Source organism: Centrocercus urophasianus, unplaced genomic scaffold, assembly GCF_019232065.1.
Source record: "Centrocercus urophasianus isolate 14NV4802_14NV808 unplaced genomic scaffold, USGS_Curo_1.0 seq_28, whole genome shotgun sequence".
NCBI lineage: Eukaryota > Metazoa > Chordata > Aves > Galliformes > Phasianidae > Centrocercus > Centrocercus urophasianus.
This window is the reverse complement of record NW_024884844.1, coordinates 4,848,690-4,874,162: the sequence shown is the minus strand read 5'-3', so window position 1 is coordinate 4,874,162 and position 25,473 is coordinate 4,848,690. Positions and strand designations below refer to the sequence as shown.

Genomic DNA, 25,473 nt, shown 5'->3' with positions numbered 1-25,473 from the left:
CTCGGGAGCGCCGCAACATGGCGGCTGCGGGCGGCAGTAGCCGGGCGGACAACGGCTACGGCGGGCAACAGCCGAGGCGGAGGAAGGGCCCGGGAGCCCTGGCCACGGCCTACCTCGTCATTTACAACGTGGTGATGACGGCGGGGTAAGGAGCCGGGCGGGGGGCCGTCCTGGTGCGGAGAGAAGTCCCGCCGCCTCGCGCTCCGGGGAGGCTTTAACTCCGCGCCGCTCTGCGGAGCGCCGTCCCGTAGCGCGTGCCGGGCGGCCGCAGCCCCGGAGGGTTCGCGTGGGTGCGGGCTGCTCCGCGGGCTGCTCCGCTCCGGAACGGGCGCGTACGGTGCCCGGCCCAGCTCCCGGCCGGAGCCGCGCACGCCGCCGTGTCCTCCTCGGCCCGCGCCGTGGGCCCGGCCGTTCTCGGCGGAGGTGCGCCCTAACGTGGGCAATGCCTCTGTAGCGGCAAAGAAAGGCGAAGCTCCGGTGCCCGGGATTCCCCCGGCCCTCCTTGCTCCGGCCGCGGGGCGATGCTGTTGGCGCCGTGCGGCGCCGCGCGCGGCAGAGGGAGCGGAGCGGGGCGGGGTGCGTTCGGCACTGCGGTGGCAGAGACGGCCGGCAAACGGGACTTCGTCGCTACGTTTTTAAGTGGCTGTAGAGTATCGGCGCAAGTTGGATGACAATGGAAGTAACTTTTGAAAGATGGAGGCGGTTCGGATGGGAGGAGAGAAGAGCCTTAAAAGGGGAGAGCCGGCACCCCTGGCTGAGGGCTGCGGGCCGGGAGCCGGGCCCGGCTGCTCCGGGGGCTGCGTGCAGAAACGACGTAGGTGAGATGTGCCGGGATGGGGCTGGTGCATCCCGCAGCTCACCGCTGCCAGCTCGTGCTGCTCCAGCTTCTGAAGCCATCGCACTCCTTCGGAGCAAAGCTGACCGCGGGGCAGAGTGCTGTGCTCACCCAGCAGGTGTGTGGTTGTGCAACGGCACTGCTGAGATTTGTGGCTCCATGTGATGTGTGCAGGGTTCTTAGAGGGAGAGAGAGAATTGTCTACCAGTCTGATGCGATTTAATCTCTTTTTTTTCTTCCCCATCACTCAGAAATATTAAATTACCTGAACAATAAGGCACAGCATTAACAATTGAACCTCTCTGGCCACTTCTCTGAACTGAACATGCTTACCTGTCTGTTGGTGTACAGATACTTGACTTACCAGTATTAAAAAATCTCATAAATCTGAGATGAAAACTTGCAGTAGGAATGGAAAGGTTTTTTCAGCATCGTGACCTTTTACTGTGGCAAGAGAGCTCCTGATTGTAGCAAGCTAACACTTCCTCAGGAGAAAAAAAAAAATGAAAACAAATCCAGGTGTTGGAAACCAGAATGAAGTGCCATAAATCCATATTGGCTCCCTGTTGTCACATAATAAGGTTGTTTTCCAGGAGTCGGTTGCAGAAGCTCTGTTCTCCCTGTGAGATCCCTGCACAGGTGATGGCAGTAGTTGCTGACTGTCCCTGTGTCAGTTGGAACACTCAGGCTGAACTCCCTGCACTGCATTGTGTTGGAGAACCATGAAATGAAAGCACTGACATCTCTGAGAGGCGCAGAGGGTGAAGCGGTGCTGTAAAACACACAGCAGCTTTGCCTTCAGTCAGTGCTGTTGTCCTGTAGCCACATGAAGCAGAGCTGTGCCCAGCCTGGCACCTGATCTCATTCTGGAAGCATAGCTGCAGAACAGAGATTATTTCCTAAAACCCATGGCTGACTGAAATCTCTGAGTGCTGGGAGTGGGCTCCCACTGTTGGTTAGCGTGCATATGTTGGATAAGTTGCTTAAAACATGACGGTGTCACTTATTTGTAGTTCAGTGCCATAGCTGACTGTACTTGTGGGCAGAAGTAACTGACAGTGATACAAACAATGAATTTCAGAAGGATTTCACTCAGCAAAATCAGTCTTAATACAGCAGCTTTAGAATTTGCCGGTTGATGTTGTCAGTGCTGAGCAAGGAGCACTCTGGGTTAGGAGCTTTGCTGTGAGCAGTTGCTGGGAGTCACAGTGCACTCTCCCCTTTGCAGGCTCTGTGTGTAGCTTTGCCATGTTCTCTTTTTGCATTAACAAAGCAGTACTCTGGTGAAGTTGGCACGCTTTTAAGCTAAGCTAAGGAATTAAACTAAGGTCCTGAACACTATGTCTGCTTGTCAGGTCTGAGCATCTGAAAGCATTAATTGTGTATGCCATATTCGTTTTCCTTAATTTGGGGCAATCGGAGAGTATGAGAAGTCTAGCTTAAAGTTCACGTGTGGCAGTTACTGAATGACATGCAGCTGGTGTATCAGGTAGATGCACGTCAGAGAAAGTCTGTATAAATGAGCTCCTGGCTTTGCTTTCATGAGGCATTGGGGCGGCTTGCCCTTCTAAACTTCTCTCCAAGCTTCTTTCTTGGTTGGTGTTACTGTGTTCACCCACTTCTCTTCTGTTTTTCCTTGTCACTGGAAGTGGAGAACTATGTAAGAAACACAGAAGCGGGCTAGAGGTGCTAAGAGCTTCAGTCCCAAACGGACCGTTGTGCAGATGCTGCTTTGGTGTGAGCTAACAGCAGTTCTGCTGGGGAGGATGGAGGAGGTGAGCAAAGCGAGTTCCTCAGGTGAGAGCAGATGTCTGCAGGCACAAACAGGAACCCGTATCTTGTGCAACCTGACAAGTTGCTCAATTTAGTGACACTGCTCAATAGGCAGGGAAGATCAGAGGAACACAGCAGTGACAGCCTGCTGTGCGCTGTTGCTCTAAAGGAGGAGCAGTCAGTGCTGCAAGGGAGTCCTTAATGCTGTAGTGCTTTGCGCTGCGTCCAAATACCACATTCATCTGATTCTTTATCAGTGGGAATTACTTGGCAAAGGATTGTTTTGGTTGCACGAGACTACTTTAGCTGAAACAGCTTCTTACTATGAGAAAAAAGAGCTTGTTCCTCACTCCCCATCTCTTCCCCACTCTGACTTCTGTTCTTAGGTGCTCACCTTCTGAGAAGTCCAGGCAGAAATGGAATAGCTGGTTGTACTAACATGCATTCCTACAAAAACAAGCTTGGATGTCAGAGTTGCTTATTACTGAAAAATCTGCACTTTAAAGTGCATTTCATGTAACTCAGCATAATATTTGGGAGAACATTTGTACACACTTTGTAATAGCTAAAGTAATGTGGTACATACAAGCATCTAAAGTGCTGTAAATTACCGGGAAATGAGAAGAAATTCCTTTCCAAAATCACAGCTGCGATTTTCTTTTTCAAAGGGTAAAAGGCTGTTGTGCACTTTCTGTCTGCAAATACTTCCAGTGAGGTGCTCTAGTGTGAGCAGAGACACCCAGGGGCTCAGCACTGCCTTTGTAACAGCACTTCTGGCTTTGGAAGGAGGTGGAAATGAGGTGGGCTGGTATCCAGAGTAGGTGAGGGCAGCCTGAGGGAGATCCAGGCAGTGAAAAGCCAGGGAACTGCCAGTAAGGATTTTCAGCTTTACTTCCTATATTAGCTGAGGAGTCAGTGAGCAGGGCTGGCAGGTCATGTTCTTCATAATGAAGTTGAAGTTATATAGGCAGGCCCAGTTGTCTTGGAGTTACTTATTTAAGACTCTCATAAAGTACATCTTGGAAATGGATGGATGGTCTGTCATAAAGCCTAAGGGTCTACTTGGAACTGAAACATTAAGGTTGCTTTCTGATTCTTGCTTGCTTATGTCCTAGTTCTTTAAATCATAGTATAATGAGAGAGATTTGACTCACAGTAAATGGTTTTCTGCTTAAGCTAAACAAAATGTGATGCCAATCTTGTTTAAAATTTCATGAGTACCTTCTGTAACTAAAATACAGCTCATTAAAAAGTAAACCTAGGTATTAAAGATACTGTCATCATGTTGATGCTGCAGGATGTTTTAAAAAACATAGTATTTAATTTAATAGATTTGCAGAGAATCCAGCTATTGAATGTTTTGTGTGTTGCACTGCGAAGTTGCAGAAGGCAGGCAAAAAGTTGGTGTATTTCAACACAGTTCTGTATCTGCTGCTCTGCCATGTATTGAGAGAAGCGTCAAGGGTTTCTTTGTATTTATGCTCTACTTAATGCCTCCTTATCTCAGACGTTGTTCTCTCTTTCAGGTGGCTTGTGATTGCCGTTGGGCTAGTTCGAGCATACCTGGCTAAAGGCAGCTACCATAGCCTTTACTACTCCATAGAAAAGCCCCTGAAATTCTTCCAAACTGGAGCCTTGCTAGAGGTACGTCAGAATACTCATCAGTGTTTTGTTTAGCAGAAACAAAGCAGCCTGTGAACAGTTCTTTCTGGGTGCCTGCTTTTTCATTAGCACTTGTAAGGTAACTTGGAGGTAAATGTAACTCTACAAGTACATCGCACAAACGCTGACTGTGTTGCCTTTTGGTCTGCTGTTTATCTGCTGTTTCTCTTGGGTAGCAGAGCTGAACAGTTGGCTTAATATTTGAAATTCCTCTATGGAATCTAAAGCTCTTATGGTAGAATTGGACAATGTTTCTGAATTGCTTCTTTTGAAATGTTAGTAATTTCAGTTTCTCTTTTTGTTCTAGATTCTGCACTGTGCTTTTGGTAAGCTTGCAAACATTCAGTTTTATTCCTTTCATAGAAAACAGCAATTTTAGCAGTGGTTCAGCACTATATTATGCTCTGTGAATTTTCAGGTTTAAATCCTACACAACTTTTTAATGTTTGCTTGAAGTACGTTTGTTTTTTTTTGTTGTTGTTGTTTTTTTTTTACTGAATATTTGACAAGTTAAATCACAGAAAAGAAAGTAACATATAACAGTTTTTCACTTGATATTACTTGACATTCTATTTTTTATCTACATCCTTCCACTGTTACAACTCTTAAAGCAGTTTACAAATGCTTTATAGGAGGTCATGACTCTCCATTCTCTCCATCCTATAATCTTCTGTACCAAACTGTCTTTTCTCCAACATCATTTCTAGCTACAAATAACTTAAAACCCAATAAAAACAACATTCCAGGCACTTGAGCTTTGCCTATGCTGTAGCACATAGGCTTGTGCTGTATAACTGGGTAGAGGGAAATCACTTTATCACAGATTCAGTTATGCTTTAATGGAAGTATCAGTGAGACTGAGAATTACCAAAGACTTGAGTTGACAATTCTTGCTAACCTAACGCTGTGAGCTTGGTAGCAGGAGTGTAGTTGTGTGTCAGTGGCCCAGGCAGCGATATCGTGGGTCAGTCAGCCTGAAGAGCCTCACGTCTGAAGGAAAGGTCGCATCTTCTCTGGTTAGTTGTCATCAGTAGTGAGCATTTTCACCTTAGCATCTGGATTGTTTGATTATAGGACAGAGAGCATAGAAATCACAGTAAGATCAAAGATGCAGTGCTTTAGAAGTGAGCAGTGCTTGCATGTGCTTAGCTCTGGTTTCTCTGAACAACTGTCTGCTCAAAAAGACAGTCTTATGTTCAGGTACTTGGTATTGTGATTTTAAATGTAAATGCCTGAGCTCCTGTGTGAATGTTTGCTATGTTCTGTTTGAAGAGTAAGGTAGCATTAAAGTTTCCTAAAGATGCAGCTACAGAGCTGCTTTTTTGCTTATAAGCCTTCGACATACTAGAGGGTTCTTCAGGACCTGTAAGCTCATACTGACTTTTTGTGCAAAAGACTTTTCTGAGTAATTAAATGTGGTTGCTGGAAAACTTAAAAGCATATTCATAAATTTGTCAGCAGAGGGCAGCGTAATTCTGTGTTTGATGTGGTATTGCTTGCCTTCCTCAATAGTTCAGTTGCTCTGAAATTGTTGCCTTGTAGAGGGCAGCCTGTAGACTCCTGTCAGGTTAACCAAGCAGAAAAGAGCTGTGTGCATTCTTTTTTAGTGCTGGGTATTCCAACACAGAACTTAACATTCAGGGTCTGAATATGCAGCCATTGTAATCATTCAGAAAAACAGAGGTATGAGCTATTAAGGCTAATAGGACTGTCACAAACAGGAATGTGTCATAGAGTTACCTGTGCTGCCAGCCAATGTGGTCCTTCTAATTCCATTTTATTTTACTAAATCTCAGTTGCTGCTTTTTGTTGTTGTTCTTAACCTGAATAGTCCATACTTGCTTTAAAAATATTATTTTTGATGGATTTGGAAACAGTGTTTAGCAGGTGGCAAGAAGGATAAGTTAAACATCAGAACCCTAGGCCAAAAAACTTGCAAATAAAATGTTATTTTACAATTCCAAAGCTATAATGCTGAAACACTGGAGCACCAACGCCTTACTGTTTTCTTAAACGAAACTTGTTTGCAGATGATGACTCGTAAAGGTATAAAAATTCCCTTGGATTATTTTTTCCGTGGTCTTTACAATACATCTCTACACAAGTGGATGGCAGGAGACGTAGTCCTGTGTTCCAGGTGCCTGCAGAACTGCTTCCCAGTAATCCTCTGATAAGCTGGTTGACTTTGCTTTAGCCTGCTTTGTTAGGAGGGATATAAGAGCTCCACCTTTAAGCCATGATGCAGACAGCCTGTTCTCAACTGAGAACTTCCTGGGAAAGGGAGAACTTGTCAGAGCTGGAGGATTTTCTGTGGAAGGTGGGAGGCTTAGTGCAGTATGTGGCAGAGGTCAGAGCAAGGCTTACTGCTTGGTTCTGGGCTGGGGAGCCCTCTGTCTGCCAAGAGCTGCTCTGGCATGCACAGTGTTAGGTGACAGATGTTTTGAAAGTGCCAAGTTGAAAATTGTCTGTACCTTTTTAGAACAATTCATAAATAATTAGAGGTGAGTACAGTTTACATAAATTGTAGCTAGTGAGCCATTGCATTTGATCTCATGTTTTTGGCTTAGACTGACATTGTCTTGGCCATAACAAAACAACCTTGTTTGTCTTATTGTGACATAAGCTTGGTTGGTTCCTAGTCAGCCTTTTTTATAGATAAGGATTTTTTTATTTGCTGCTCTGGGGGGTATTACACTCTGCAAAACATCTCTGTTGGTTTTACCTTCTGAATCATAGTAACAAAAATTATGTTGTTGCTTATTTTAATGAATCAGATTGTATTTGAGAGATTGTGTCCCAAAGGCTATCTCGTTCAGCTGTGTTGTGCAATGAGCAATGACTTTCATTTTGGTATACAAAGTCTTGGTCTGGGGACAGTGTAGTGCTGGGCTGTGTGAATACACCATGGGCCAGGCTTCATACTCAAATTTAAAAAAGAAAAAATGATTTCCTTCCAAAAACTTTGAGTAAGTGGACTTTGACTTAGCTGTGCTTTATTTCCCCGCCCTCATTCCAATGGTCAGGGATATTTACTAATTGCAAAATATCTTCCAGGCATTGTTCCCTCTTCTGTTGTTCTGACTGCTTTCCAAGTGATGTCAAGGGTTTTCCTGACCTGGGCAGTAACACATAGTGTAAAAGAGGTAAGTTATGCTACAAAATAGACTACAATAACTAATGGCCCATGCTGAAAAGCGTTTGTTGATTGCTGACTTGTTTTCCTGCAAATGTCTTCTGTTGTTTCACATCGTGTGGAATGGACTTTATGTGGATCGAAGGAATAAGATTGACATTTTTTTCTTGAAAATCAGACCGAAGTTTGAATCTCTCCCAGCTTTTGTAGTCTTTACTGCAAGTTGAAGAGGTCCCAGTGTGCCATCTGGACCCCAGGACTTGGGACAGCATCCTGGTATTGATCTTGCTGGAGCAATATCAAAGTGTCCTCACTGTCTCTTCTGTACATGATTTACTTGCTGGTCCACAGCATATGGAAGCTCCTACTCAAATGTTTGTTCATGGCAATTCTTACATGTTTTCCATGATCTCTTTTCCAGGATGATCTCCCCTCTGTCTCTTGTCAGTCTTTCTTGCATTCAAGTGTAGATTTGAGTTTCTGGTTGTTTCACATTGCTTACCATACTAAATATCACTGTACTTTTCACTAATGTCTGCAGAATCTTCTGGAAGCAATCACTTCAAAATTATTCCCAGTGGATGGCTATTTTAATGTGTGAACATGCTTTAACTGATACAGATCGTGCTGACTGACTTCACATCATATAAATACTTTGTGGTGGTTCACGTGTGCTGCATCTATGCTGTTAGTGTAGCCAGCTGATCTTTTTGTCTCCCTAAGGAAACAAATCAGTCTTGATTCACAGTCAGCATGGCTGACTGAAGGACAGACATCCAGTGTTGTCATGTGTGCCTATGGAAGATACTTTGTGGCTTGACATGGAGAATGTCCTAAGGAGTTTGCTTGCCAAGTAGGGAAGCTGCTTTCTCTTCCTTACTCCAGCATCTGTTATCAAAATGACCATTTGTATGCAGAGGAACGTAAGTCTCTATAGATCCTAATAATTAACTTCCCTTTGTGATGTTACAGAGGTTGTCCATGTGGAACCTTGGTTTTGTGCGACTTGAATGAGTGTTATTTTTCTCAAGAGGCTCAAAATCATGTAAATATTTATGTTCTGGCAGATTTCATTTTTGGTGCTCATAGAAGCGTTCCATTCTCTGCAGCTTGGTGGAGATAAATGCTAGATAAGTCTGCAAAGTGATCATGGGTTGGGCATTTTTAAACTTATCCCCACGTTTTTACTAGAAAAAAAGCAACAGTGAAACAAGAGGGGATACACAAGAAAGTTTAGCCCAACATTCAGTTTTTACCAAGGATCATTCCAATAATATTGCACGTGGTTTTTTTCCCTCACGCTTGTGTGATTGCTTAAAATCTTGAGAGAGACTGTCTTCTGTGTTCCTTTTTTTAATGTCTCAGAAAGTAGGCATAAGAATGATAGAGCCCTGTGGTGAGCTTTTCACCTCTGACTTTAGAAGTATTAAGTCAAGTGAAGAGGTGATGTTCTTTCCCCCATCAGTCTGTCTTCACCCTAAGCAGAGAGCCTGCAGTCTCTCCTGAGGAGGTGTATTTCAAATGTCACACGTGTTCTACTCTTTCTGAAGGGCTGCCTGCGCCAAGTGAGCTCCATGATGAAGTCCAGGATTAAATTCTCACACAGCTTATGGAACTTGTAAGCTATGCAGTTGCATGATGAGGTTCTCATAAAATAAAACTCAGTTTTCCTCCCTTGGCTTCTTGAGTGAGAGCTGTTCAATATCTTGCTTTTTCAGACTGTTTCATATCTAATGAGGTTAAAAGAAGAAAAATCCGTCTTGCATCCCTTCTTTCTGCCCAAATACACTTGGAGATACTTGATGTGATTTGAAGCATGCTTCTTGCCACTAACATGTTTGTGCTTTTTGTTGAATTTAGGACTGATGTGTTGTTAAATTCAGTATTTATTATAAATGTTAAAGCATGGCAAATGTTAAAGCACCGCACACTTCTTGGAGTAGTGATTAGATTTCCCTCCATCTCCCCAACGTAATTAGCTGTTAACATAGTGGAGCAGGGCCTGGTGTGTAATATAGCACCTGTACTCCAGAAAATAGCATTTTGTCATTATATTGGAAAGGAATTGGTTTGGGGAACATTACTGTTTCCTCTGCGAAAGAGAGAAGAGAATGAGGGATGAAGGGCTGAAAGAAGATAGGGAGCGGAAAACAAGTTGCCTTTCAGTTCAAAATTGTCTTTTTGATTTCATGTGAACAGTAAGATCATCTGGTGCCATCACAGAAGGCCTTTGTGGAGTTCAGTGTTGGACCTGGTTCTGACAGCTAATTAGAAAAGGTGCTAGCTGTGGCTTAAAGATGGTGTTACAAAGGTAGCACTGTATATATTTGGAGGAACCTTTCTAGAATGCAATCAAAAAGCACGGTGTGAGGAGGACACGTACAGCTTATTGAGCAGATAATTAAGACTCCAGCATCTGCAAACTTGCCATCTTTCATCAATAGTAAAGGATTCTTACACTTAAGATTGAAGAGCATTTTAATTTAAATAAGAAGCACACGCTGGGAAGTTCTGGACACCAAATTGGTGAGTGTAGCTGACATGCCTAATTTATCACTGCTTTACATGTGTGTAAAGTTTGAGTAATTCTGTACAACACAAATGTCTGTCAGGCCCTTTATACATCTTGTGAGGCTGCAGTGTTTTTTCACTGATATACCACAAAACCCAAGCTGTGGACTCTGGAGACAGGTGTGTTTCAGCATCTCTGTTGCACAGTGCTGCTGTTTTCATCATTCTGTTTTATGATGTATTTAGCTGAAATTATCACTAAACTATTTGCCAGACTGTTACTCTTAATTCTCTAGCTTTCTCCATATTTCTAGGTTTATGACATCTTATACCTTTCAACTCTTGTGTGTAACTTTTGTGCATAAGAAGAACAGTAAAAGCATCTTAGGCTTTATTTCATTGATTCCCAATTCTGAATCCCAGTTTTGCACCTTCAAAGGCTGTAAATTCTCTTTGTTTGTTACTTCCAGTCATGATGGCAAGCTAAAATATGTTCAAGGCCCCCTGGATGATAACTGGAAACACATGCCAAAAATTATACCTGTGGTAAAATTCCCCCTAATTAAGGGAGTTGGACAAATAAGTTGTATATAAAGCGTAAAACTTTTTCTAATGCCACCTTCAAAGACTGGAGTGAAAAAGTAGAGGAAGAAAAATTGGGTTCTGAGGGCAGCACTGGGATTTGTGGTTTAAAAAGGGTCTGCTGTTGATTGGCTGTATTATTCTCTTTACATAGAGGTTGGAAGAGGAATGATGCAAATGCAGCATTGGCAGTGCCTAAATGAATAAGGCTCTTGAGGGACTGTTTTGTAAATCAGTTCCCAGGAGTTTGATAATGTACATCTCAAACATCTTTATCTAAAGTATGGAGAAATTGTCAGTCCTCAAAGAGAAGCTCTAATAGTGACAGTTTTTCAACAGATCCATTAGCGTGTAAGAAATATACTTTTTAATTGTGAGCTGTGGAATGTGGTTAAAATGTGTTGATAAAGTGCACAATTTGCTCTTCATTAGAAAAGTGTTTGAAAAGTTCATAGGTCACTTTTATACAAAGCAACTACCAGTTTCCAGTGTTCCTCCTTCTTTAAGTAAGGACACAAGCTGTAAGACACGGTCTGTAATTCCCTGTTAAGTGACCCTTTTGTTTTTGATGGTGTGAGCTGTTTCAGTGATTTCCAGTACTAAGGTTGATGGAAAAGACTAGACTTGAGAAAGCATTGTTAAAAGTCCTGCAATCATCTGGCAGCTACAATTTCAATTCTATCTCCTTCTATGTGCATCAGTCACTGTTGGTCTAACAGTTTCTTGTTTGCTTCTTCGTGTGCCTCTTCAAGCTACAAATTTTCATTTGTTGGTTTTACTGACTTCCATAGTTAGGGAAAGAAGTGCAGTTTCAAAGCACAAGTTGAAATCTGTGATGCATAAGTTTAGCTTACTCACTGAGCTGCTCGTCCTGATCTGACCAGAAGATGCAGCTCTGGAGTGCTTGTGAGGCATGTTGCTCCTTGGGAACAGCATCATCTGTGAAGTGATGCTGACTTCCAGGTTGAGAACTAAGTTGTCTTTGTAAAGCAGACCACAAAACAGAGTTAGGATCCTTTTCTGGTTACTCAGGTAGTGTGAAAAATAAATTTGGTTTCTTCTCTGAAAATCTTCAAATAGGTTTTGAATATTGTTCTTTTATGGTCCTGTGTGGTAGACTAATACATAAGGAAATTATCGGTTTCAAGTGAAAAAGGATGAGGTATGTTGGATGCAGAACGCAATGAGAGTGACTTTAATTGTTCCACGCAGCAGAATATAGAATACCAGTAATTGTACTTCACAGGATTTCCAACATTTTTATACAATTCTTCTTGGATTCTGTGGTCTCTGTAACAAAGGGATTTTTTAATGAGTAATGCTTGTGAACTTTTTTGTACACAAGTATATGATCAGTCCCTTCCTATTAAAAGGTTTCTGCTCGCCCATATATTTTCTTGTTCCTTTGTTTGTACATGTACTCTGCCCAAGATGAATAGGGTGTACCACCCACACCTACTGACTTCCTTTTCCCTTTTTTCAAGAGTTGGAGGAAAAAAATAAATGCAGCTCCTTGTAGTTGAGCTCTTTTTGTTCCCACGGTCTACAGAATTTGGGCTGAAGGTACTCAGACAGCTGAGAATTCACATCGTGCTTCTGTTGGGTGGGGAGGGTGCTGCATAAAAAAATTGTTCACTCTCTGGAGTTTATTGTGCAGGTATGTGACCCTATATAATTCCTCATATCTGCTATCCATCTGAAACTCATAATTATGCTCCCAAATCTAATGGTTCATTTTAAAATACGTGCTTTTGAAGGTTAATCTTCAAAACATGAGGGGAGTAGGAGCTGTTTCCCTAACATGCATTTGCAGTTCAAGCTCTAAGGGGGGTAAACCTGTGAAACAAAGTGGTGCCTTGAGCATAACGTTTAAAGGAACAATGTTGCATGCAGTAAGCTGGGAGAAGGAGCAGGGAGGGATGCAGCAGGTAGTTGTCAAGTTTGTCTGAAGTGGGTCAACCTGAGCTGCTGGCTCTCTGCTCTGAGCCTGTGTCCTGCTGATTGCTGCCTTGCTGCTGCTCGGAATTTAGAGCTAGTTTCTCACTTGAGCAGTCACAGGACTGAAGCAGAACTTGGTACTGTAGAGGAGTGGAAAAGTTACAAGCTGTTCTCAGTATCTGATCAGCAAAGCTATTCTTAAGCCAGCTAGAAAAATATGGAGCATGACAAGGGATTTTTTTGCTGTCGTTACTAATGTTGCTTTTAAGCTTTTTCCTGGAGTCTGTTTTCTAAACTGATGCAATAAAGCAGCCCATGGAAATTACTTTCTTTGGGGTGTTTAAGTCTGGTGAATAATCAGCAACACTTGTGTTCTGTATTTAAGCTTTTGCTTCTTCCTTGCAGGTACAAACTGAAGACAGTGTCCTGTTGTTTGTAGTGGCCTGGACAATCACAGAGATAATCCGTTACTCTTTTTACACCTTTAGCTTGTTAAACCATCTCCCTTATCTCATTAAATGGGCCAGGTAGGTGGCAATTTAAAAAAAATAAAAGTAAAAAATAGTCTTGAAGCTCCGTTTTGATGTGGGTGTTTCTCTTGTAACACAGTTGCAGCAGAGCAAGTTACGTTCTCAGGGTAATTGTTCTGTTAGTGAAAGTGACTTCCTAGCTTCCTTCCAACAGATTTCTGTATTAAGAATGTATTAAATGTTAGCTGGAAGTACTTTATCAGAACTCAGTACCATTTACAAAGTGATTATGGTAAGTAAACCAATATTTACCAGTAACCATTGAATCTGAGGGTTGTACCTGAAACAGTGGAGCTCGTTAATTAATACTGACTGGCCCTATTTTAATAATATGTTCCCAACTAAAGAGTTTGGAGGTCAAAGTAAAGAAGTATGGAGGTGGGGGAATTGTTTGAAAGATACAGTTCAGATTCTCAAAGATTGTCCTTAAATACTTCAAAAGTGGTTGCTGATGTCAGTGTTTTGTCTTGCATTGATGTCCGTACACTGCCATGCTCAAATCAAATCGAAGTTAAGGACTTAGAAGTTGAATATCCGTAGTGGTACTTCAGTTCTTTGTCACAACTTTTAATCCTGTTCTTAAATGTTTTGTTCTAGGTACACTTTGTTTATAATTTTGTATCCAATGGGAGTCTCTGGTGAATTACTCACAATATATGCTGCATTACCCTTCGTCAGGCAGTCTGGCTTGTATTCCATTAGTTTACCTAATAAGTACAACTTTTCTTTTGACTATTACACATTCCTGATCCTGGTTATGATCTCTTACATTCCAAGTAAGTACAAGTTTGTTAGTTCTTTGATATTAAAAGCAGTATCAGAAAAAGCTAGCAAGTGTGGGATTAGCATGTATACAAATAATTTTGCAAAATTCATTTTGGACATTGTTTAAAGAAAGAAGTCAGAGTTAAAGATGCAGGAGTTGTTTCTTAGCAATGCTTGTAATATAGCAATATGTGTTTTTTCTCTTACATTTGATACATAAAATAACCGTAGTACTTAGCAAACACTGACGTCTTCATTTTGCTCCCATTTACAGACTTCCAGGAGAACAAGATTTAAAGCAGTTTGTTTCTTAAAATGTGGCTCAGGAATAAGAATTGCTTTTGCAGTAATGGCTGGGGAGGCATTTCTGTTGAATTAACTTGAGTTGAAACTGTCTTTGGTGAATGTTTTTACAGGTGAAGGTTTGGCTTTGCTGCTTAGTGATTAAGAGCATTAGGTCTTCAGCCAATTTAGATGTGCGAATAGAAGTTTAATGTGCAAAATAATGCAGTGACACTGCTGCTAGCTATCTCTGTAGCTGTGTTTATATGAACCTTGTTGCTTATGCTGAGTGACAGATCATATTCTGAGATTTAGATTTCAGTAGTGTGGCAGTCTTTAAGCACTTGTTCTGCCTGTGAACTATTTTGGACATCAAAATTCGTAACTTTTTCCTGCTGGAAATTCTTTTTATGCATGTGTAGCTATTTGTCTCCATCCTCCAAAAACACTGGTATTACTAACTCCAAGGAGCCAGAACAATAACTTTTGTTCCTCCCCTAATAAACACAAATATGAATTACTTCTTATGAGATTGCTTGATCACAACTGACAGACCGCATGAGAGGGCAGCACACTGAACTCAAGTAATTTTAGCCCTGTTTCTCCATTAAAATCGCAGTCTCAGGTATTTTGTAATTCGTTACCCTATGCTGGCTGTGTAACCTGAATTCAGTCTTTTTTTAAATTCTTGTGAATTGGTTTCTTACTTAAGTCTGAGAACTGACTGCATGGACTTAAGAAGTCTTAGGCACCTTTCCACAGGCAGATATTCCTGTGCTGTTCCAGAGATGTAAGAAAAGCCGCAATCATTGCAGTTGTTCATAAAAGCAAATTGTGCAGGAAGTTTGTCTTCTGAACCCACTGAAGGCCTTAAAAATTTTGGGAAAGTTAACATCATGAAGAAAGCAAGTTTTAAATCCATTGTTAAAAAATAAGATTAATGTTCTTGATAGTTGCATCTTACCATTTATCTGGCTTTAAATATCAAAATGCTAACCTTAAAAAAAAATGTATATATGAGTTAAGTAGTCTTTGGTTGTCTCACTCATGGCAAACACTAGGCAAGTGTAACTGATGTCATCTGTGTTGATATTGACCTTGTTTTATTTTCACATTGTTCACAAAGATGGAAGCTTTTGCCTTTTGGCGTCCCCTAGTTCATTCTTCTGCAAACATAGTGTGTAATGTAACCTTAGAAATAGGATGAAAAAAGCTTTGCAGAAGGGTAGAGATGCAAGAGGCAACAGTGTGTATAAAGTTTTTTTTAGATCCTGAAAAAGAGACACTGCAATCATAAGATATGAAACAAATCTGTGAATTTCATTCTTTCAGTTGACTTCCATTTCTCATGGTGCTTTATTTTTCCTCCTCACAAAGCAGTTTATTTTTGTTGTATGCATGCAGTTCAAGAATTTTTGTCATTCTTCTTGTATGTGCAAAGTTAATTATGAAATGTATTTTGCCTTTAATTAAAAATGGCATAGTTCTAAGAAAGATTAAATAACACCTGAAGTCTAAGGGCAGTATTGCTTGTTTTTAGCCAGTAGATGATTTGACCAGAGTGGAAAAGCAGATTTTCTTTTAACAGAATCACTGACCTTGAGTATATGAGTGTGTGTTACACCAACACAGAAGCCTGACTTCTTCCTTTGTCTGTTTTCTCTTCAGTCTTTCCCCAGCTGTATTTTCACATGCTACATCAGAGGCGAAAGGTGCTTTCCCACACTGAGGAACACAAGAAGTCGGAGTAATTTCAATTTTTTCAGAACTTTTCAAACATCCAAATGCTGCAGATTTTCAATACCCAGCATATTTATAGTGAATATACCAAGATAAAACTGTCAGAGGTAAAAAATTAGCAAGAATAACCAATAAATCTGATTTCACTGAAATTCCACGATGTGAAACATTCAAATAATTTTCAGCTTGCAGTGCTTCAGAAAACTTCTAAACTTTATCTGGCTTGGCAGGTAGCCTTTTACTTTTCATTATTAAATGTTGTGCTAAATGGTTTTCATTTTTGTTATTAGATGCCTGAAGGTTACAGTGTGAATGATGAAATTGTACACACCAAATGCCTGAATTGGGATTGTGTCACTGATACCTCTCTTTTTTTTGAAGTGCTTGACTGCATGCCAGAAACTGTATGTATTGCTGTGGAAGCAAACAATATGCTCTGGAATGCTTTAGGATTTTGTCAGAGACTCCAGTGGAGAATGTAATCCAGGCAGTGTTTGAATTCAAAAGGGTAGGTTGTGTATTTAAAAGGTGATGGAAACAAGAACAGGAAAGCAATTATGGGAAATGAGGGGAACGTGGTTCATTAGGAATTGAAACAGTAGGGTGTCTGAGCAGAGAGCGTTCTTTGAAGATTTTGTTTAAGCTGATTACTCAAATGTTAATGTTAATTCAGAGGCTATAATGCTTATCTGAAACATTAAAACTCCTTGAAGTACTGCAGCCCTGGATGCTTCTTTAAATATTGAAGAAATAAAAATTACTAACTGTAATATTTCTTGTGATATCAGTAATTAATCTAAGAATATAAGGAGGCGAGTCACCCCAAAACAGGTGAAGCTTCTCCATTTTTGACTTTAAGTTATCATCTCTGGTCATTGTCCACTATTTCAGTGGTACTCATCTTAGTGTGAAGAACTCTTTGGTCTACTGTGGCATCACCTGAGGACATGTTCTTCAACATGACTTTTCTTAGCTGATTAATGTACATCACTCTAGAACATCCAAGCAGGCAGTTCTAGGCACTCAGCTGCTGAAAAAAGCCCTTGTAAAAACCCTAAATAACAAGTACATTTTTGAAAGCAGATTATTTCATGTGTTACTTGCTGCTTTTACAGATTGGGCTAGCTTTCCCTTATCTGCTCTTTTGAAACAGCAGAAGAGCATGGAAAGACAGATTTTTCCAAGGTGCTTGCTCAGGTTTCTCAGGCTAAACCTTCCCTCGGGAACACAAAGCAGAAAATGAAAGGACTGAGCCATGTGGTGAAGCAGAATCCACTGCTGCTGTGTGAGCAGTGGCCCAAAATATGAACAAAAATGTTTACTGGGATGGGGCAGTAAATTAAAAGGCACATAGGGACCAGGGGAACGAACAGATGTCTAATCAAAGGCAAAAGGAAATGTAACTAATGGTCACTGCTGTATCACATATTGAAAGTGGAATAGTACTGTCCTTGCCCGTTTGGAGCTACTAGACAACTAGACAAGGGTATGTCTGACTTCTCTTTTGTAACATCATGATTTGCTGCATAAATAAGGTGTGACTATTTAATGCCCACCAGCACCTACCTCCCCCTGGGCACAGTCCATATCTGTGTCCCAATTACTTGTGTGTGACACCTTGCAGTTCTCCCTAAACGTAGGGCAGTAAGTACTAAGTGCAGTGCCTCTTTGTTCTAGTGCTGATGCAGAGCCGCATTTACAATTGCTCTTTATCTTCACATTTGTCAGAGCTATATTAAATTAAAAAAAACACAAAATCCTGCAATTTTCAGTCATTCCTTTTGGTTCCATCAAAATGTCTGGCTGGACATTCCTAGCACTCGGTGACATGTGACAACTTTCCTGTTCAAAACAGATCTGACTGTTAGATGCTGGAAGAGGATAAGAGACAGTAATGATCTTTGCTTCTATTTTGAATCTTTTGTAGACAGTTGTAGGCTGTAAGCAAAAATACTGTGGCAACATTTAACTTCAGAGGGGTTCTGCATTCAAAAATGAAACAATTCAAATTCATTTCTCTATTAGCCTGTGTATTTCTTTGCTCTGGTTGTCTGAGAAATGTTGCATTATACTGAACTCATTGTTTAGAATTTCCACATCTGAACAAAACATCTCCTTTTGCTTGTTCATGCTATCAAAGATGTTTGTGACAGCATTTCTGAAGAATGTCATCTGAAAAATGTGATTTCATGATAGATTCTGGTTATTGGATGTTGTGGGTATTTGACTCCTTCAGTTTTTCTAGTATTTAGACACAGTCAAGCCGAGATTGGATTCAACTTTGTAATTCCAATTTCCAGGGAAAAAATGGTAGCAGTGTAATACTGCTGTATGAAACAAACTCGTAGCTCTATTGATGAGAAAGATGCAGTACAGATCTGTATTAGATAGATAGCATGAGCTATATGGAGAAGCAGAGAGAACTGCTGATATGGAAGAGGCTTGTACAACCAGCCTCCTTGCTGAGTAAGCTTTACTATGAAATATTTAAATGAAATTATTAATTTGCCTTTAGCCTTTTGAGAAAAAGAGTTCATTTTTCTTCTAAAAGAAAAAGCTGAACTACGGAACATTTAGTGCTTGCTCATGTCGGGCTTCCATGGGAATCACTGGAAGGTGATCCTGAGTACAAGCTGTAGTGCAGTTCCCTAGTATTGTTAGGGTTTTCCCTAGCACTGACTTTGGTCACGTGTGTTTTTTGCCATCTTAATAAGCAAATTTCCCCTCTTCAGTTACTGCTGTAATGCAGTATGGGAATTTTATAATAAAAGCTTTGGTTAGTACTCTTTGTCACAAATCTACAAGTTGTTTTTTTTTTTTTTCCCCCACAGACTATTTACTAGGCTTGCATGTTTTCTATCAGCATCACCAAACTGCTGCAGCAGATGTTTTCTGCTTTGGTTGTCTTTGTGTTATGTACACTGGTTCAGTTGATGGTACTTTGTGTTCTACCATGCCAGCTTTGACCAAGTTAGTCCTTACCCTCTAAAAGACCAAGGTTCTTACCAGTGTCGAGCTTACAACTGGAATTGTAGAAATGTTCATAGTGTAAATTACAGTGAATTACAATGCAGACCACAGTGCAGGTAAATTGTAATTTTTCACAATGCAATGTTTCTATCCAAGTTTTTTTATTTACCAATAGCAAGGTTGGCATCTGTGTAGACCAATCTGCAGTGTCATTTAAAAACCTATCTTTCATCTTAAAATTGTCATGAGTATACATCAAATCATGTGCTTTGATGTATATTTCTCGGTGAAATTTTGGGGAAAACTCTATACAGTCATTTTTGTATTTTTTTCTATGTTGTGAAGAATAAAGTTGTAATTTTATAAGTCTGATTCACTAAGATTATTATAAGTTAAATGTATTTTTTGTATATTTAGGAATCTGGTATTACGTGGAGCTCTGAAAGATTAAGCATAACATTTTATGCATGTTTGGAAGATATTTCTACTTGGCAATGCGGTGAAATGGTTTCTATGCTAAAATACTAGTCTGTGTTGTTGCCTTGTGAAACTGATTGTGTGCTCTCTGCCTGGATTTGGCCTACTGACCAGTGATACTAATTGCTATAATCCAAATAAAAGAATTCCAAACAAAATATGCTGTATTGGTGCTGTTTAAGGAATATGAGCAGTTACTTAGTAAATGTGAATTAGGGCTGTGTTTTTACTCATCTGATGTAAGCCTGTACCTTGCAGTGCCCAAGTTTCCCAAGCATACCTCACTTCTGGAGCTCAAATGAAAGTCACAGTAGATGCTTAATGCTGTTACAAGGGCTGACTTCTAAAAGAAGTATTCATAACATGTTCACTGACTGTATGAACGTTCCAACTTAGGGCTTCCTGCAGGATCCTCGCTAGAACGGCAGCTCTTTGTTCTGCTGTTACCCGCTCTCTAGATGGTGATGATGCTTTTCTACAAAAACAAAATCTTTTGAGTATTGTTAAGATAGTGGAATGCTTAAATAATGCAGCAGAATATTTCGGAGTTCATTTACTAAATATAACATGTCTGCTACCACAGCAACGTTCTTAGCATTTTTGACACTTCCTGAGAGAGATTTAAATGCTGTGTCTAGATGCCATTAATGCTCATAAATAACAAGTTATAATCCTCTAATAGGAACTGAGCACCAGTTGCAGAGTGCATGCTATTATTCTAGGCATATGCTTGTCATAAGATTACACAACTACAATGATTTTTTTGTTTCACTGCAGAAGGGATGAAATAATGTTGTCATAACAGCATCAGCACATACCCTATGCATGATAGCTGGGACTCTGCAATTAAAAACTACTTTGAAATGTTATGCTGTGAAGAGTGGTGCTCCATTTCTGTCTTAGAATAACTATGACTAGTTACATGTTTCTTCTTTGCAGTCTGAAAGCAGCGTGTGTGGAAACAATTTTAGCTACCTAGGGCAACATTAAGAAGTCTGAAAAAGTAAGGATTCTGTGCTTATAAGTAAGTTAAGTTCTTGCTCTTATTTAAGGCTTATCGTAAATAAATCATAGGCAGTTGCTGACATAAGACCCACGCAAGGCTCTGCGCTGGTGTGTTTGATGTAAAATACAAAGGAGTGAATATGTGTGATTTCTTTGGACTGGAGTGAGCATTTCTGGAAAGTTGGGGTTGATTTCCAGGCTCGAGGCTTGATTTTTTGGACATTCTATTCTATATCTCAAGCTTTTCAAGCTTTGCTTCCTAAACTAACACACTTCTACACTTCTAGATGTCTTCTGACAAGTGTGGTGAAAGAGAATGAATAAAGCTTCTGTGGTGGTTCCTGAAGGCTTCCCTGAAGCAGTTGGAATTAAAAATTTGAATAGAAAATTTTAAATGTTTCTAATCTTATTGGTCACTCTTTTCCAAAATAATGCTTTCTTTTGCTGGTGTAAAAGATTCTCAAGCCTTTTTCTCAAGCCAAGTTGTTTTCACAAATCAACTTGGCATTGCCAGTTGTGTGCTTTTCTCTTTGATACATTGATAATTGCTAATGTTAGGAAAAAAGATGTTACAGACAGTATTATCCCTAAATTTTCTGTTCTTATGTAGATGCATATTATTTCAATCTGCTATAAAAAGAAAATTAACAACATTTAAAAACACTTCCATGTCTAGTTATATACTTGCCAAGGCACAAACTCTAAGGTGTCATGATAAACTGTGAATTCAGTCTAGTTTGTACATAAAAATTAGACATTACCTGGTTCTACAGAAGGATGTTTGTAATGTGAAATTCATTATTAGAATCTGCAGAGGCTTATTTTGCAGAATTGTGGACCCTGAGCTGCATTTTTTCCTGTCTTTTGACTCGCTGCTTCAGACGGTCTGCCCAGACTATTGCAAATCATCTAGCTGCTATTTAGGCACTGTTAAAATACATATACATCACTTACTCTGACCCTGTGTTAAACAGTTAACACTGATAGTTTTCTAGTTTGATCACCTGAACTTGTGGAATTGTGGTGGCTGTGTAATCTGAATTGTGAGCTTGCAAAAAAATATCCATTGGAGGATGATATAGGAAGTGGAGGGCTTTCCATTTAGCTAAATAAAAGATAACTTTGTGAAAAAAGTTGGCTGTTTAGTTAAAGGTCCCTTCAGGTAAAATACAAACTCTTCATTTACTGAAGAAAAACAATGATACTGAGTGCTGGGTTTGTCTACTAGATGATATTCTAAATACAGAGATGAGCTGGAAGAAGAGGAGAGGTACTGGAGTATACTGAGCTACTGAGTTCCTGAAAAACACTTTGGAACTGGCAAAACCTCAAACTTGTCTTTTTTCTTTGGTATCCAGTAGTTCTTTTTTTTTTTTTTTTTTTTTTTTTTTAATTAAAAGGTAGAATGATAGCTTTAAATGGAAGTGCTGATACGTTTTTTTTCTAATGTGCTGCTGACACGAAGTTCCTTTCATTCCACACTGAGTGTTTATTGCTTGTTTGTGGTGGTGGGGATGGCACACATGGCTTAGGTGTGCTGTTTTAGTGCACTGTTCCTGTGTATAAAGTATTTTCAGGAAAGCTTCTAGGCTGGCTATTAATTGTGTTTCCCTACTCAGCTTTTCAGTGCAATTTAAATTGTTCTAGGTTTTATTCCTCTAATGTTTCAAACCTTAGCATATTGCTTTTCAGAAGCAATGGAGCTGAATGGGATAAATGTTCACATGTTTCCTTAGCTGAATAAAAGAAGTAGTTGAAACCAATTTCATCCTCTCCAGAGGATGCATTTGTAAAAGCTATTTACTTTCTCATTGCTCTTCATAGCATGGGAAGGTGCTGTTTCAGTAGAACAAAGAATGCAAAACAGTATATGGGACAGAACACTGTCAATGCATACAGGAAGCATCGAGTTCATCTGAGAGGAAAACATTCTTCATTCTCATGCTGCTGTAATGATTTTACAATTACAGCATGCTGCTGCTTTGCTATAGGAGGTTGTGGATGCCCCATCCCTGGCTGCATTAAAGGCCAGGCTGGATGTGGCTCTGGGCAGCCTGGTCTGATGCTTGGTGACCCTGCACATAGCAGGGGGGTTGAGACTTGATGATCATTGTGGTCCTTTTTAACTCAGGCCATTCTATGATTCTATGATGATTCTATATGTGCTTACTGGATTGCCTTGCTAGACAGTAAGAGTAGTTGCAAAATAAGTTGAGAGAATAAAGTGCTTTAACTGTTCTGAAGTTAGCAAATAAACAGCAAAAATAAATACTTTTTAAAGAAAGCTTCTTTTGCATCACAAGAAAATGGCTGGGATATTGAAGGTAAGACACCACTGGTTCATTTGCTTAGTAAGTACTGGAAGTTAACAGTTGTGATATTGTCCAAGCCCTACCAGAAAAAAACTGCAATCTGAATGTAGTTGCTTTATTCTTCAAAAAGGACTGTCAAATCAAAGGACATGGAAAACTGTTCTGCTCCTAACAGGTGCAAACAAATGTGAGGCAGACATGAGCATTCAAGGGCCAGGAGTACTCTGGGTTCCTGGTGACGTGTGACTGCAGGTTACAGCTTGCCAAATTTTGCAGAACTAAATTGCTGGTAGAAAGATGTAAAAATTGATATGTACCATAGATGTAAATCATATGATTTAGTTATTCTCAGTTCTAAGTTTCAAACCTGTACTTGTTTGCATGATAAATGACCACTGGCGTCCTATTACATGTATTTGAATTAATAAAAGTACTGTGCAATGTAGTGTTATCTGCCCATTGCACAATTGGGAAACTTCTAACAACTTGTGAATATAATAGTTTCTTTGTATAGTATTTTTCAAAGCCTGGCTTCATGATGAAAACAGAAGGCAATCATTCTTTTTTCTCGTGTGTTTACCGGAATATTACCAGCCACATTTGAAAGAATGGCAGAAGCCTCAGAGAAATTCCTGCAGCTTGTATGTGCTTTTGTGCAGACCATACCATGAGCCATTGCACATGCTCATCCCATGTCTGAGTAAATGAGGAGGGGAGCACAACGTTCAGTGAAAACATTTGAAGCTAGGTCTTGTTGGTCACCTTGTGCACAGAATAATGCTCTTCTATGCACCTTCTTTTTTCCCCACCCTCACTTAATAAAAGGAATTGGTTTCTCACGTAGCTATGACAACATCAGTCCACTTCTTTCAGTGTACGAAGCTGAGGAGACTTGAAATAAGTGGTAAGTCTGATTGGCAAAAATGCAACTGGCCCCTGCTTGTCAGGTGTACTAGCTTTTCTGGCAGTGGAAGCTGATGTGTGGCTGGTGTTTTGCTTACTGCCAATTCAAGTATGGGTGACCTTGAATATTGGTGTCCGTTTGTGTTTGTGCTGCAGATAAGTTTTATAAGTGAAACTTAATACCAAGCGTCACTATAGCCTGTGCAAATGTACTTGATAAACCAGCCAAAAATTGTATAGCTGGTGCCAAAAATGTAACTGTTGAACTCTGAGCTGTATACAGGCAGCATACAGGACAACTATTTCAGCCATGGTAACGTTCTTCTGATGTTATCTGCAGGGGAGCCTGCAAGACTAAAGCAAGGCTATATTTAATAATTCTTATTGCAGTCTTTTTGAAGAAATCGAATCCTCAACTGCTTTTTCCTTCATGTCGGGCTTACATAAAATCCCTTCAAATGATCACATGAATTCTATGCATGAAGGTGAATTTCACAATCCCGTGTTGTGTTTGTGTGTCCCGGATCTAACTTAACCTAAACAGCATAGAAATGCAAATATTTTTAGTTCTGCATTTGGGGTTAAATGCTGTGGATGCTACTAAAGAAAAAGCTGATAATTCCGATTCAGTAAGCACCTTGATCTGACAGGCTTTTATGTGACCCTAGGAAACCTGAGTCAGTGATGAATCAGGCTGTTTTGGTCTTGTTTTTTAATTTTTTTTAATGACTGTGTTTTTATATTTTCATAATTTTCTGCTCGCTTTTGGCTCTATTCCTTGTGAATCATCAGATTATGGGGTGGAGAGCGAAAGCAGAAACTATGTAATAGCAGCTTGTTCAATTTCAGTATTTCATGTCTCTGGGTTGGGTTCTCTCATTAGGTTTCAGAAAGCTATTTCGGAGTGCGCAGAGATAGTCGGTGAGAGGACCAAGAACGTGTCTTACAGTGGCTTTACTAATTTAGGGAGCATAGCTATTTTAGAATTTTGGTTTTAATACTTGCATGAATCATGAAGGCTGCAGAGAGTGAAATATGTGACTCTACTAGCAGGGGAGGTGGAAGTTGCTTCGTTTGGGCACTGCAGTGTAAACAGGACAAGTAAGTGTTCTCATTTCACAGATTAGAACACAAAGACCACCTGTATGGACTGAGGTCATAGCTGGGACAGAACTGAGCTGTACAGATGCAGACACCTGTCAGGAGTCATTAGAATGGCCAAGTCACCAGAGGACAGGGTAACAGTTCTGTGTGTATTTGTTAACAGGGAGTGTATTAACTGTCTGAGCCTTCTTTTAAGGATCGTTAGGCATTTTTGAAAGATTTTTTTTCCATCCAAGGTATGTTATTTTGCTTTCACTGTGACTGACTGATGAACATGCAACTGTGTCAAAATTGCACACGCACTCATCTCGTTTCCTCAGTGCCCAAACTTTCATGAACTCTATGGATGGCTATCTGTGGCGTTCATTATCTGCCATTCATCATCATAATCACCCTCCTCCAAGCCCTGTTTTATCGACGCGGTCACAGCCGCCCGAGACTGGGACAGTCCTTCAGGCTTTACCTTCCTCTGCCTCTCAGCGGCGCGGCCCGCGGTGCCGCCTCCGTTTCTCATGCTTTCACCTCGTGGGTGCAACGCTCTCCTCCGGGAGCCAGAACCCCCCGGACGGGGCAGAACGCGGAGCCGGAGCCCCTTTCGCCTCCCGTCACGGTGGGCACCCCCATGCCCGGGCCGCCCCTCAGGCAGAGCCTCAAGGGCGGGACCAACGCCCGCGCCGAAGCGGTTAACGGCCGCGCTGCGGCGGCACACCCCCGCCCGCCCTCCGGCCGCACCGATTGGTCGGCGGGCCGGCGGCGACGCCCAATGGCGGCGGGCAGCGGCGGGGGGCGCGCCAATGGGGGCCGGCGGGGGGCGGGGGCGGGGGCCGGCGCGGCCGGCGCCCGGTTGAATGGGGAGTACAAAGAGGCGCGAGCCGGGGCGGGCCGCTGCTGTCCCTGCCAGAGGCGCGCGGAGCGGCGCTGCCTGCAGCCCCGCGCTCCGCTCCGCTCCGC

At 41.0% G+C, this 25,473-nt stretch overlaps 1 protein-coding gene across 2 annotated transcripts; it reads left to right on the top strand.

The window, feature by feature from the left end:
• Nucleotides 1-14: 14 nt before the first annotated feature.
• HACD2 (3-hydroxyacyl-CoA dehydratase 2) lies at nucleotides 15-19,356 on the top strand. 2 transcript variants are annotated; one of them, XM_042827282.1, is made up of 7 exons: nucleotides 15-145; nucleotides 4,135-4,252; nucleotides 4,578-4,596; nucleotides 7,325-7,413; nucleotides 12,840-12,961; nucleotides 13,562-13,740; nucleotides 15,680-19,356. In XM_042827282.1, the coding sequence occupies exons 1-7, from the start codon at nucleotides 18-20 to the stop codon at nucleotides 15,760-15,762; spliced, it is 738 nt and encodes a 245-aa protein (XP_042683216.1). In that variant the 5' UTR covers nucleotides 15-17; the 3' UTR covers nucleotides 15,763-19,356. The 2 variants fall into 2 exon arrangements, with proteins under 2 accessions (XP_042683216.1, XP_042683217.1); XM_042827283.1 differs by lacking the exons at nucleotides 15-145; nucleotides 4,578-4,596 and having other exon boundaries at nucleotides 4,165-4,252.
• The last annotated feature ends 6,117 nt before the right edge of the window (nucleotides 19,357-25,473 follow it).

Bases quoted from the DNA above. Each gene is read 5' to 3' on its own strand.
- HACD2 (XM_042827282.1), top strand. From the start codon at position 18: ATGGCGGCTGCGGGCGGCAGTAGCCGGGCGGACAACGGCTACGGCGGG. The intron at 146-4,134 runs GTAAGGAGCCGG...TCTCTCTTTCAG, and splicing joins AACGTGGTGATGACGGCGGG to GTGGCTTGTGATTGCCGTTG. The intron at 13,741-15,679 runs GTAAGTACAAGT...TTTTCTCTTCAG, and splicing joins TATGATCTCTTACATTCCAA to TCTTTCCCCAGCTGTATTTT.